The 15194-nt window shown below is 33.2% G+C and overlaps 1 protein-coding gene across 3 annotated transcripts in view; it reads right to left on the minus strand.

The window, feature by feature from the left end:
* LOC143249724 (band 4.1-like protein 4) overlaps window positions 1-15194 on the minus strand; it is a 158657-nt gene that overhangs the window by 110268 nt on the left and 33195 nt on the right. For 2 of the 3 annotated variants that reach the window (XM_076500039.1, XM_076500038.1), the window contains exon 3: window positions 3300-3404. The exons of the other annotated variant lie outside the window; for it this stretch is intronic. In XM_076500039.1, the coding sequence (XP_076356154.1) occupies window positions 3300-3404 (105 nt within the window). The remainder of the gene's footprint in view (window positions 1-3299; window positions 3405-15194) is intronic. 3 annotated transcript variants of the gene reach the window in all.

The raw sequence follows: 15194 nt of genomic DNA on the forward strand, positions 1-15194 counted from the left end.
AGGATGGATCCATCGAATAACAGGATGATATACCTTGTAAGAAAATGTTTTAAATTGGAAGCCTACACAGTAAGAAAGACGCTAGTACGTGTAGCAAGAACCTAATTCACTGTTTTCATTGTTTTTGTGCATTCACGTAAAGCTACAAAAGGATTAGCTGCGTATAGTCGTACTTGACTGAATACTATTGACTAACTGGTTTCCCATCATCTATCAGTTTACACTGTCAACGTTTCGGCTACTCTTGACTGATCGATCAGTGGGATTTCACCGTCACGTGCATAAAACACGGTCTCGAAGTGCTATTGTTCTTTTTGTTTTCGGGAACGGGACACTAATTGGGAACCAACAGGTCTTTTTTCCAACAAAGAAACTATTATGCCTCGCTCAGTCCTTATAGCATTAATAGTAAAGTTCTAATTCATAATATGGAGAGTTTGAAGGTATTAAAACAAACTTAATTATTGTGTTTTTAGAACTTAAAACAAGGACAAAAATAATCTAGAACAGTTTTTCTCCTTTTAGGCGACACCTAAAAACCTGTAAGTAATATACTTAATATAGGAGTGTGTGTTTGTTTTCTTATAGCAAAGTAATATACTTAATATAGGAAGACAAAATGAGCTATAAAATGATACAGATCAACAGTAAGGAAAATCTGAGTCTACTGTTTCATATTGTTTCACGTGGTGGACAAGATTCGCGAGTATTATGTAACTCAAACAGACATGGGTTATGAAAAAGAGTGTATGTTAACAGATGATTAATTTTGTTAATATATTTGTTATGCTAATAAAGCAGGACACACACAACTTGTATTTAAAGTACAGAAGTAGTAAATGTAAAAACTATTGTTTAAATGAACATACCGTTTTAATGTCAGAACTGTTCATTTATCTTTGTTACTTATCTGTGGAACTTTAAAAAAGCGTGGTAAGTAACGTGCAAGGTTGCACAATACAAATATATATATATTATACATTACCGAGCTAAATCATGAAACATTTGTTCATGTGAATCGACTGAGGTTTTAATCTGCTTGGAAACAACAAGAGTAATTTTGAATAATTATTTGTATTTTATTTAGCTATACAGAAAGAAGCTTCGATAATAAAAAAACAACATATTATTGAATAGGAGAAAAAGAAAAGAACGCATGACGACTGACACTGGTTTTTATTTAATTTCAACCAATTCAAAAAATTTCCGACGCAAACATCATGCGCACTTTCACTTAATATCAGATAATCTAAAACAACTTCTGACATAAGCGCATACTACGTTTAAGATAAAAAGGAAAAGATAGAACATAATAACAATGCATTAAATATTAATGCACTAACTTTATAAACGTAGTGTGTGAATCAGCACATAAAAAAAACCCATGGTTTGGTTTGTTTTTAATTTCGCGCAAAGCTACACGAGGGCTGTCTGCACTAGCCATCCCTAATTTATCAGTATAAGACTAGAGAGAAGGCAGCTAGTCATCACCACCCACCGCTAACTCTTGAGCTACTCTTTTACCAATGAATAGTGCGATTGACCGTCACTTATAACGCTCCCACGGCTGAAAGGGCGAGTATGTTTGGTGTGAAAGGGATTCTAACCCACGACACTCGGATTACTAGTAGAGTGCCTTAACCAGCTGGCCATGCCGGGCCGTAAAAACCATGATCTATGATATTTTTCACAATGTTTTCAAAGGTTGATTTTATTTTCTAATAAGCTCTCGTCTAAATTTTAGATATTAACCTACACGGGTTTAGCACATGCAGTAATCTCAACATAGATTTTCAAGCAACTACAATATATTTCTCAAGGAATAATTGGGCGATAGATAAAAAATAATAAATTTAAAAGGTTACTTTACTGTACATTAATGAAAATTAATGTTATACCATAAAAAAACTTTAAAGTGTTAATAGCTTATGGCTGATAAAATAGTTTCGAAGTATATCTCATGAATTAGTTTCTTTACAAACAATTTAACACCACAAGGTATTAAGACTAGCGAAATAAAACATAAATAATATAACACAATTTACACCAAGTGAATGTTTTGCCGAACTGTAAAGCCATATTATATACATAATAGCAAAGGACTGTTTTACATTGAGGAGGGGTGAAGTAGTTGTCCGATTAGGCAGAAATATGGAATTTTATTCAATTGTTCAGCAGTAGAAAACCTGAAAGGACAAAAAAATTCTTAAATTTAATTTCTCAGTGACATTTTACTACCACCTCTTATTCTAGATGGCTCTACATATTAAATCCAGTGACTGCCAGAAATGCCTCGATGACATATATAAACTTTTGAGTGCCAAGTGTGTGAGAGGTATTGCATACTAATATAGGAATGTACGTTTCATACGCTCTAATGGTTATTCTTATAAATGTTTGTGTGTATGTCAAGACAGCTTTCTGTTAGTTTTATAACCAATGATGAATTGTTTCATCGATTAATTTATTTTTGTTTCAGAATTTTGCATAAAGCTACACAACTTTATGAGTAATGCACATAATTGTTCCTAATTATGAACTGATAGATTAGAGCGAAGGCCTGTTACTTAGTCATAACCATCTTTTGTCTGATCAAATAGCAAGATTTGGCCAATACTCTTAAAGCGCACACATGCTTCCAAAGTGCGGAGGGTGTTCTTGCAGCAAAGAGTTGAGACAACTATTCCATTGGATAACACAATACTTTTGGTTGGTTCCGTCGAATAACAGTTTATAGTTTATCCATTCAAAATTAGGGACGGACAATGCTAGCTTTGTGCAAGTTTGTGCAAATATTCGAAACAAACCAAACTGTTAATCGTTTTAAGAAATGGAAGTTTTAAGAACTAGAAAAGAAAAATGTATGTAAGAATAAAACCGTGATGAAAGCTAAAGGTTAGAGCCATAAGATTAGTAGTTACTACGTAATTACACACGTACTTAGAAACTGATCTGGGATTATATGCATGTAATTTCGATGGATAAATGATTTAAATTAATGCGAAACATGTTAATTTTAACTTGGTTAAATAAAACCTAACTGCTCAGAAATGATCAGATTTTACAGATTTTTACTTATTACAATAAGTTACTCAGATAAATAGAAAATTAAGACCACGATCTAATTCACGATTCTAAGTTCTAAACTGTCACTTCTTTTTCAAGTGAATTAAAACTTAGCCATCAAAGTCTTCATACGAATGGTGATATATAAAAATGTCTTATTGAGCATTATATGTTCGAAGAGCTGATATATTTAAACTTATCGTAACTATGAGAACCTTCTATTGGTAACATACAGTGTGACCTGAATAATCGACGAAACGTAGGCCAAAGTATGCCGTTTCCAACAAATTCAGGTGCTTGAAGACGACATCTAGAAGGTCTTGGCCTCTAGTGGTTCCCTGTTAAAAGAAGGAAAAAAAGAAAGAAAAAATGAAAACTAATCTTATGTTAAAAAGTGTCGGGCTGTGATGCAATTAATCTTTCTGATTAACTGACATTGAAATATGAACGTGGTTTCCACTTAACCATTAATGCTATTACCTGATGTTTTCCACTGGGAGCACTTAAGCAAAGTTCTTACAGTAAACACCTTTTTTAAGTAGGATCATTATTCTATTTACATCTCTTTGTGTTCTTCATGAGTATCAAGATAGGAGTAACAGGGAGTAGAAATTATCTACCAATCAAATTGCACACCTACAACCCGAATAGACAGGACGATTAATTAGAGCAAATTGTTTTCGCATCGCTTTAACGTAGGCTAATAAGTCATACCAACCTAAGTATGGCAGAAGTAGAGGTTGTGAGCATGAGCAGAATACGTTAAGTTAGGGTAAAAAATATCTTAGCACTAATATTAATTATTTTGTTGGGTTATATGTAAAAATCTTGAAGCACAGTTGGTTGTTCAAGGAAAATAATTACTTATACAAAACGAAGAAAATATATCCAAACCTATATTTGCTTTTCATATTATCACTTGGCATTGATAAAACACTATTCTTAGACTATTATTGTTTTTGAATAATTTACTGTATTGCTTAAAGGCCTTAACGCAAAATGCAATATATGTGTATGTATGTAATGTGATAAAATATATATATGTAACTAAGATGGCTTCAAATGTGATCTAGTGATTATATGCCGGCGACACAGAAGTTCAAGGTTCGAACCTACGTATGTCACCAAACACATTTTGCACTTTCAACTGTGTTTGCATATTTAAAGTAACAATTAGTTCCTTTATTCGTTTAAAACTAAAAGCACAGGTGGTGTCTTCTGGTTATCCTTATTCTAGTCAGTATTTTAAATTAGAAATGGTTATGTTTCAAACACATACTAACAACTCATAATCGGGACGGCTATGCTTAAAACTTGGGATTTTTGTTTATTTGAAGTCAAGCATAGCACAAAGATACATAATGGGTTGTCTAGGCTCTGCCCACTGTGGGTATGGAAACCCGGTTTCTAGAGTTGTAAGTCCACATACATACTATTGTGCCATTGGGTTTTTTTGATCTGGTGGTTTTAATTCATGTGTTGTTAAATATCAAATGAATGTTAGAGTATTTCTGTTTAGGTGTGAATAAACGTGTCCACATAAACACCATGCATAACATTGTAAGGTCAACGACGTTTAAATGTATTATGAGGTGATCGAGAGCTACAAAATTAGTTTCAAGGAGAATCAGTTGCAGACTATAAGGTACTAATACGATAGCTAAAAGAGTCCTCACATATGTTAAGATACTGCGGATGTACACAAAGTATTCCACCTTTATTTAAAGTTATTATAGAACTATATTCTGCTCAGCTACATGTGGAAAATTCGGATGTCATCAAGTAAAGATTTCTGGACGACAACTCCACCTGTGGAAAGCGTTAAGAATTGTAGGACTGAGTTTTCTTTATTCTCTTTATTTGTGCTCCAAAATACTTCTTTTATATAGAAATGAATGTCGAGTTGGTAATATCTGTTCTGAAAAATTGTCTTCAATCGGTAGTTTTTATTGCATAGATGTACAAATTCATTTGGAGGAACATCGTAGTACTTAAACCTCTTATGAACCTCTTTATTAAAAAAGTTTGATGGAAGTAAAGGCAAGTTGTGTTAACTAGCTGAAGGCTAGTAAAAGGCGAATGTGATTAAAAATATCAGTTTGAGGTAGTTAATACTGATTAATGATAGCTAAAGTAAAGAATGAATATATATCATAATACACTGCTTGAAACATTACGTTATGGAGCTATAATTTATATGGGGAGAAGCATCCAGAAATACCTAGTGATAGTGGAAAAAAACACCCGCATAAATTACTTCAGTTGCATATAAATTCCTTTTAATACTTGTATGGTCTTGAAGTAGTTAAAAGTAAACGTAACAACAAAATAGTATATACAAGTTAGAATATCCGTCAGTGGAACGGGTTAAATAAAAACTCGTTTGTAAAAAAATGATAGGAGGTTGTATTTCTGTTGTTTTTTAACATAGCAAAAATTAAAGGTACAATAAAAATGAATATGGTATCAATATATTTAAAAAACAATACTGTTTTCAAGAATTCTATCAATATGAAGTTAGACTGGGGTTTAACCATTCCTCATGACCTTTCATATGTCATCCTGCATCACTGTATCAAGTTGTGTTGATTTGGTAGAGTTTTCCAAAACTACTTACGAAATAGGAGAGGGGATCCAGTCCCCTCATGATTTTCCTCACGTTATTCTGTATCACTGTGTCATGTTTGCTATTTTAGCAGGTTTTTTTCCCGAAATTAGATGGGGTTCAAACTCACCCTCATGACATCCTTTTTCACCCTGACAAGTTGAGTGGATTTAGAAATGTGGAAACATATTAAGGAACAGATGGTTGAAAGGTGTGGATAAACATAAAGAAACTTAACTTTATATATTAGATTATTATATACACACAACTGACAAACCTCCAGTAACTAATGTGCCAATCTTAGATTTCTATCAATAGTATGCTTCCATAAATGTGAGGGTAAAGTGTAACTAAATAAACGGTAATTAAAAGGTTTGGTATATACAGTCATACATGTGACAGGTTGTAAACGGCTTCCATTTATTTTATACATACTAATGTTTACTGGATATTGAATGTGTGTGTGTGTGTCTTCTTATAGCAAAGTCACATCGAGCTATCTGCTAAGTCCACCAAGGAGAGTCAAACCCCTGATTTTAGACTCGTAAACCCGTAGACTTATCGCTATACTAACGGGGAACTCCTGCATATTGAACCAAATTTGAATGTGAGTGTAGTAAAACACGACTGAAATGTAAGAGATCAGTTTACGTGTATTATATTACTTATACACTACTAATTTTATTAGGCATAGCTTGACTAGCGTTAACTTTCTTCTCAGGATTAAATTATGCAAGGATAACGTATAAGTTTGTACTTAAGACTAGTTAACTGGCGTCTAACCAATTTATTTATTGAATACACGGTTTCAGAACATTCATTCAAGAACGTGCCAACAAGTCATGTAAATCTCTTGAGTTTTAAGTGTTAGCACAAAGTTCTTTCGTGTTCGTTTTTCTTGCAACACGCTCATTTGAAGGTGTAGGTTATATTGTAAGGGTTTCAGAAATATAAACACTGATATCAAAATTATAAGTTGTAGAGATTAGCACTAGGATGTAAATCCTAATGTTATAGCTTGAAACGTAGAGATTAACGTTGGAATTTGTGATATATATACACTTGTATTAGAGCTTAGAGAGAAGATATCAGTATCAGGTTTTTGTTAAGATAGGCAAACAAATGTTAGAACGTAGACGTACAGACACTATCTTTAGAACTTTAGAAGTGAGGGTGGTAATGTTAGAACTTTGAAGGCGTTAGACATTAAGGTTAAGCTTTTTTATTTTTTGATATGAAAATAAATGTTAAAACTTGGATGGTTTGTCTCTGTTGGTTTTGCAGCCTGTATGATAACTTAAGTGTAATTACTTAATTGCTACTGCTTTTTATTATTACAAATATTAATTAATAAAAATGTTTCCTAACAATAAGAAAAGACTAATTAACGTAATGTCAAATTATCGCCATAACCTGGGTCGTAGATTTTTTTACACCCGATGAGAGGGATGATTTTTGCAACCACTTATGTGGACTGTTAAATTTGCAAATTGGTAATCTGTGATTACATGATCCTAAAAGCTGTAAACATGCAGTCACAAAGTAACCTTGTTTCCACGATACTTGCATGTATACTTAGGCATACTGACTGATACTTATGAACTATCGCTTAGATCGAAAAGCTTAGAAGCACGCCTATATTAAAGATGTGCATTTCGACTACTGAAAAAGCCTACATCTAGGCCTAATTATGTAATTCGATTGGTACGAACACGAAAATCACAAGAACAAACACACAATTTGTAGGCCTGTGATGCAATAAAACAATTCAACAGACCAAACTGTAGGGGGGGATGATTGTATGCACCATACCCCCCCACTAAAATGAAGGGGGGATGTGTCCCACCCATCCCCCCAGGATCTACGCTCCTGGCCATAACGTTAACATAAGCATTATCGTTAGAGCTTTGGATGTGTAGACACTAACGTCACGAGTTGAGATGTAGGCACTAGTGTTAGATACTGTATTAATGGTGTAGATTTTAAGAACGTTGGATGTAGAAACACAAATTTTAGACAGTAAAAATACTATGCTACACCCCAGTCACCGTGCTGAGCTTCATACAACTCCTGTTACAAATTGTATTAGTTTTTGTTTATTAGTTTCAATAAATATTTACATGTGTTATAAATAGCGATAAATTACACGAAAAAAAAAGAAGAAATGAACCACATATTAGGAAATAAACGCTTTAAAACCTGTACACAAATCACGTACGCAAGAAAGAACCATCCTATGCATAACACCGTTTGAAGTTTCTCATTGTAAGAGTCGTTTGTTAAAATAAATTTATTTCGATAGCTGTATCTTCAAACAAAACGTATTTACAGTATAAATTGTATAAGTGAAACTTGTAGCAGTATACACCATTATGAACAAGTGCCTGCTTACTTTTGTTATACATCTATTTCAATTGTTTTTATTTTTGTATAATCAAATTAAAGTGACATTGTGGTTTTAATATTTGTCAATTCGACTTTAATAAACATTCTAAAACTGAAAGAATTGTTCATACTCAAATAACAGCTTCTAATTTTTTATTGTTTGTACATTACATTAACTTATTTTTCACATCATGAAATTTCGTGTAACTTGTATTATTTCATGTATTATTCTAAGAAAAAAAAAACTTTCAAATTAGGTTAAATAGATGAGAATTCTTAACATTGTACATTTGCTTACAACAAACTTGAAAAATTACTAATGCATGAATATGCAGTGCGTAAACTAATATGTAAATTAGTTTTTTTTTAATGGGACAAACCGTTGAAAAGTAGGTAAACATAAAATCCGTGAGTACCGGTGTCAGCTGGTAACCTAAATCTACCTATCCATCCACCCATGTGAGTGTGTAATACACAAGTTTATATTACCAAAAAGTTAAAAAAACAAACAAACACAGTCTGTATCAAGAACTCGTTTCTCTTGTTTGAAACAGACTACATATTATATCGTGAAACTTAACGCACGGTCCCTTAAAATTTCAGACATGTAAACAGTACAATCTCATAACACTTGTATGTGTAGGCAATATGTGGAGAGTAATGGTTTTCTCGAATGACAGCTCGTCATGAATCTTTCACACAACACCTAATTAAACCGTAGGATCATAACTACCCAACGTCTGTTGGACACTTTGCCATTTCTGGAAGTTGTGTTACTTCGTAAAAGCAGATAACAGAAAATACTGGAGGTGGTAGTAACATACTGAAGGGTATCTAAGGATGGTAATCAAATAACAAAATCCTGTTTTGTGCTTACTTAGTGATCAGAGTTTGAAGTTAGAATGTAGGCAGTAAAACAGAAGTAAATGATAGTTTGTAAGATATCAAACATCGAAACGCCTGCGCAAGATAAGATATTTCTTGAGGTTCAGATCTAGACGCTATAAATAATTATTTGTACTTTAATACACAACCCTTTGCATAAAAGCTGTTAAAAGTACGTATTATTTCAAATATTTAATAGCAAAATATACAGTCATATGCATCATACTGTCAGCAATAGAATTTTTAAGGTGCGTGTGTGTTTTTTCATATTTTTTCGCGTGTTTTATCATATAAGTTCATTTAATGTTTCAAGAAAATCAGCTTTATGTCAGGATCATTGTTGTTTGTAGTTAAGCACAAAGCTACACAGTGGGATATCTGTGCTCTGGCTATCACGGGTATCGAAACCCGGTTTATAGAGTCGTAACTCCCCAGACATACCTCTGTGCCACTGGGGGCATTGTATCAAAGAAAGAGATCCATTTTTACACTTTCATATAAGTGTCATAAATGTTTTAGCAGCTTATAGTGTTTACTGAAGGCACTTAAGTATTTTGGTGATAGAAAATTAAAACGTTTATTTTCCTGATAAAAATATCAAAACATTAAATTAACTTTTTTACCATTGCAGCCTCGCTAGGTCCAAAAATACCAACTGAAATAAGTTTATTATTATTATTATTTTCATTTAGAAAGCAGGTGTTATTTTCTCTAAGTTAATTGCCCAAATGTCATGAAAGTTGTTAAAGCGTGCAAACTAATACAGCTACATAGGAATGGATAAAAAGTTTTACAGTTCATTAGATAGTTTGCTTATTCAAACAAGAAGTTTTAATTGTTCGTTAACCATTAAATGCATGTTCTAAAAATATACTGTAAATTGCGACTTCGACTTTGTAAACTTTAATCAAGAGAAACAGAAATATTCAGCTTATAATTTTGTGAAAAAACATATAATTTGATCCTCGCAATTCACGTACGTTGAGAGTTTTAAGCGCAACGTACGAGTTTTCTAAGATTGATATAATAAGCTAATACAGTTTTGACTTTAAAAACTGGCATAAATCTTTGGTTTCGAAAATACGTAGCGATTATGTTGTTGTAATGTTCATATATTTCTCTACTCACTAGTACCTCTGTTCAAGGTTCGGTATGGCCAGGTGGTTAAGACACTCAACTCGTAATCCAAGGGTCGCGGGTTCGAATCCCCGTCACGCCAAACATGCTCGCCCTTTCAGCCGTAGGGGCGTTATAATATGACAATCAGACCCATTATTCGTTGGTAAAAGAGTATCCCAAGAGTTGGCGGTGGGCGGTGATGACTAGCTACCTTTTCTCTTGTCTTACACTGCTAAATTAAGGACGGCTAGCGCAAATAGCTCTCGTGTAGCTTTGCGCGAAATTCAAAACAAAATAAACCTCTGTTCAAAGTGGGAAAACAGTAAGTGATGCCAATATTTCTATTAAACGCCCCCCAGTGGCACAGTGGTATGTCTGCGGACTTACACGATAAAAACCGGGTTTCGATACCCGTGGTGGGCAGAGCACAGATAGCCCATTGTGTAGCTTTGTGCTTAACTCAAAAACAACAAAACAATTACTTATAATTTATCGTGACATTTTTGAACAATATACAGGTGCAAACCGAAACGCTTGTTTTTTTAAATACTGTTAGAATTTATACTGTTTAAACTCTTGCACAGAACTTTGTTTCTTTTACTTTCACTCTGTGGCTCAGCTCTAAGTCTGAAGGCTTAGAACGTTAAAACGTTAAAACCCATGTTTCGATAGTTCTAGTGGGCACAGCAGATACAGCCCATTGTATAGTTTTGTACTTAACAAAGAAACTGTATTGTTATTACTTTCTCAGTGCAAAGCAACACATTGGATTATCTGCACTCTGTCCACTACGGGGAATAGAAATCCGGACTTCTAATCTATAAGTCAGTAAACCTACCACCGTTCCATCTGCAAATAGTTTTATTTCATCAAAATTTTGAATTACACTTTAATATGATGTAGAACTACGTGAATCTCTGTAAAAATTCTTTTCTTGGGTGATGAAATGAAACTAAGTTGACTTTCGAGGTTATTACTGCTCTTTTAAAAACAAACACCAAAAGTAAGATTTAAAGGTAACCTTAGTAATTTGTGACATTGCGAAGGTGGTAGGTGCGATATTAAATTTCAGTTCTCAATAAATAAAACTGCAGTACACTGTTTCTCAAATCTCTTCAATAAAGATGTAGATATAGGTACCCCGTTAACAAGAACAAATGTTAAGCCTAAATGATAAGTTTTATGCCTAGACGAAGAACACTTGCTGAGTCAATCTTAGTACTTGCAAATAGTTTGAGTGTTTGTAAAATCACGACCGTAAAAAAAAAATATTGTCTAATCCATTTAGAATATTTTAGTTCCAATTTCTATTGATCTATGACTTTTGCCTCATCTTTTCTAACAAGCATCCCCCCCCTTCACCCTCTGTGGCACATGCTTGATTTCATGCTTCAGAAGCCCCTTTGAAAGCTAGCTTGATCTAACGAATCGAATGATTTACTCGGATAATTTAGATAACTTGAAGGGTATAATTCAGACTCTGAATTCTCATAAAATTTATTTGATACATATCAATGTCATGTCATTCCAGTTGATAGAATACAAAGTGTTAGAAACAAGTTGTGAATATCGATATTTATATTTGACAAAACGATTAAATTAAAATTTGTGATGATATTTTTACTATGACAAGAAAAAAAACTTATAAAATAATGTCATTCACCCCTCTTCTCTTCAGTTCATTTATTAAAGCAAATTGAACATCTGATCTTATCATGTGATATGGAATGCAAATGGTTTCTCATTCATCGTACATTTCTAAATGAACCTTTCCTAGAAATGGCTTTACAGTTCATGACATAATCAGTCGCCTTTAGTATGAAATAGTTACCACGAACAGCAAAGGTTACTAGCATCGTTGTTGAATACTGAACATCAGGGTATTGATAAGCTCTTGAAGAATTTTCGACTACTTCTCTCGAAGAACCGTGTCTAAAACACCTTGAAAAAATTTAATGCATCTACAAAGAGCATCCATACGTGGCCAGCGGAAGTACAATGAATGTGCAAAACACACCATTTGGTCTTCGAGAAATGGGCCGACCAGTTTAGTACAGTGGAGACGAACATTGTTAGACAGACATCAGGCTGCAGTGAGGACCAATTAAACCTAAGTATGGAAGCTTAAAACTGTCTCTCCTATAATGTTAATATTCCACAGGATGTAGAGGTCGCTACATTTACCTGTACTTTACTGTATGTTTCTCCAAGAAATAAATAAAATACAGTATTTAGCTTCACTATAATCGAGTACAAGTCTTATCTGTCCGCTACAAACATTAGTATGTGTATTGTGGGTCTACTAAATGTGTCTTTGATATTAAAATAGTCTCAAATTTTCTCCGTATTGCTTGTTTAATTGAAATTAAGCACAAAGCTACATAATGGGCTAACTATATTCTGTCCACCATGGATATCAAAACATGATTTTTAGGGTTGTTAACCTGCAGACACAACTCTGGGCCACTGGGTTGTTTTTCTGTACTAATACATTGTAGGTACAATACACATCACTGTTTTATGAAGTCTGTTAGAACAATTATACCCAAACATGTAGTTGCTGGCTTTAATTGGCTGCGACTCATTTGTCTGGTGACTCTTCACGTGAGAAAAACATCCAAATGTCTCCGTTCAAACCCTTTTAAGGCTCATTTACAATTTTCAACACTTTAATCTTTGCGATGCGCTTGAAAGTGAGAAATGAGACAAGACTATTTAATTTTTTGTATCACTATCCAGACATACATACATACATGACATAGACTATATCATTGGTCATCAGATACCTGAGGTATTTAAAATGAGCTGAGGGAGGAAATAACTACATTTTTTTGTAATAGTGGTTTTATATTGATATAGCTATACCATGATTGTTTTATTTAGTGTCCATGGTGAAAATAAATGCCAGTTTTTCTTTAAAGGACTTCGCATTTCGCGAAGAAAAATACTAAGAAAAATAAGTATTACATGGATGTGAATGTATCTCTGTCTGCATGTTACACAAAATACTAACACAATTATTTCTTGATCAGCTTATCATTATGTCACATATCCTAGTCTGTCAAAAGGATATGGCACTGAGGTCCAAAGATAGGGTAAAGCTTTTTTTATATTTTTATTTTTAACGGTGAAAATATAAGCATTGTTTTTTATCAAGATCTCAGACTCCTTAAAATAGAAATTGACTTGCTTGTTAGAGTTAGTTTTATTAAATTACTTTTACTTATTTAATATTATGGTTTTATGGTCAGTTGTAGTTGATGTATATATATATATATATATTTCACACACAAGTTATTTACTCTTTTGAAACTTCAGATGACCTAATTCTATTGTTGTTTTTTTGAGGAATTATAATTTAAGTTCTTGCCAGTTTCTTATTTATTGTTTTTGTATGAAAACAAAACTATTCCGAAAGGTATTTTCATTTGGGGAACTTGTAGATGTAGTGAAATTAAAGAATTTTTAATGCTGCTTGAAAAAGTTCAATTTGATTTGAATTACACAAATATTCAAGTTATTTCTCTCTCTCTCTCCACACACATTTGTGTGTGTGCGTTTTAAAGTTAGTTACCTAAACACATTAAAAAATCTCATTTATAAACACGTAAAAACAAATTAGTACAAGTTCTGCTAACTTTTGGTACGTGTAACAAAAGTCTGAAAAAATTCAGTTAATTACCAATTACTGTGCTGTGTTTGAATCCACTTCTTCACGTTTGTGCTTTCACGTACAAGTATCTTCGAAAGATTTAGTACCTTCTACTAAATATCACAATTATCACAATTTTAAGCAATTGTATGTAGTAATAAAAGGAAGATTGAAACAAAATAACAACAGACAATTGCTTAGAGCAGTGGTTTCGTCAACCTGTTACACAGGTTATCCACAGGGCGAGATGAAGGTAACGGTTACATTGAAGTGACCAATGCTCCTTTCCATCGACTCTGTGTATATACTTTAAACTATTACACTTTTTACTTCACATTCCAAACAATTCAAGATGAAAAGGGGTACGACTGTGCCAGCTTTATGAAAACGTACTCAATTACGTAGAACACGATACTCATGTCTATCATTAGTGATGTAGTCACTTTAGAGTCAAAAAAGCTTGCATTTGACATGGTGTTCAGCCGAGGAAAATTATACACCCTCTACAGCCATCCTTATATACAGCTGTATATTTTGCTGGCATCTGTAATTTAATATGTATAAATATTTATAATTGAAGCATACTCTGTTGCACTAAGGAACCGGTTTCAAGACAGAAACTGGATCTATAAATTCTAAATGTTATCATGAATTATTTGGAGAATGGATATCAATCATAAATAACTTATTGCCTTTCCTTAATTATAATACTTTAGTTATGTTCACCTTTTTGTTTCATTTGTTTTCACGTTAAATTTTGTTTACCTTTTGGTAACTTTTGACTTTCCCAACTACTTAAAATCGTTGTTATTCTTAGGTTCATGGATACCTCTCGTGAGGTCCCTTGAAGGTCGTATAACGATAGCCTAAAAACATATGCAAAAATGGAGTAAGAATTCATGTCCTGATTTGGGACAGAGCTAGTTGTAAATTCTGTTGTGGTCTTAAAAATTGCATTGGGATAATACAAGAAATAATGATAAAATATTTGCTTCTTTACCATAAAAAAACAGCAAAAAAACACAAGCGTTTCATCATGTTGTTTCAAAAGGGGCGATGTGTATAAAAAGTAGTAGTTAAGGCAACGATAACAGTTCATGTACTAATTGGCTATCGCAGAGATGTCTATGACGTAAGAGAGGTGGATATCAATTCAAGTACTAATTGGCTATCGCAGACATGCATATAACGTAAGAGAGGTACCACCTGTAAAAGACAGTTAAAGATTGTTGCAAGAGGGAACTTGTGAAACGATAATTTTATTACTTCATACGTTCGAAAACACCTAAAAAAGTGGGTGTGATAGCACCTTATCAATCAAATTCTGATATTACCTTGATGAAAATATCATGCTGGTTATCAACTCATTAAATTACGACAGGTTTCATAAATTAACCTTCATAGTCAAATTTCTAAAACAATGGTGATATATGATCTTTCAATGGTTAATTGTTAAATTATTATAAGTTTCAGAAATTAACC

This window comes from Tachypleus tridentatus, chromosome 4 (genome assembly GCF_004210375.1).
Source record: "Tachypleus tridentatus isolate NWPU-2018 chromosome 4, ASM421037v1, whole genome shotgun sequence".
NCBI classification, from domain to species: Eukaryota; Metazoa; Arthropoda; class Merostomata; order Xiphosura; family Limulidae; genus Tachypleus; species Tachypleus tridentatus.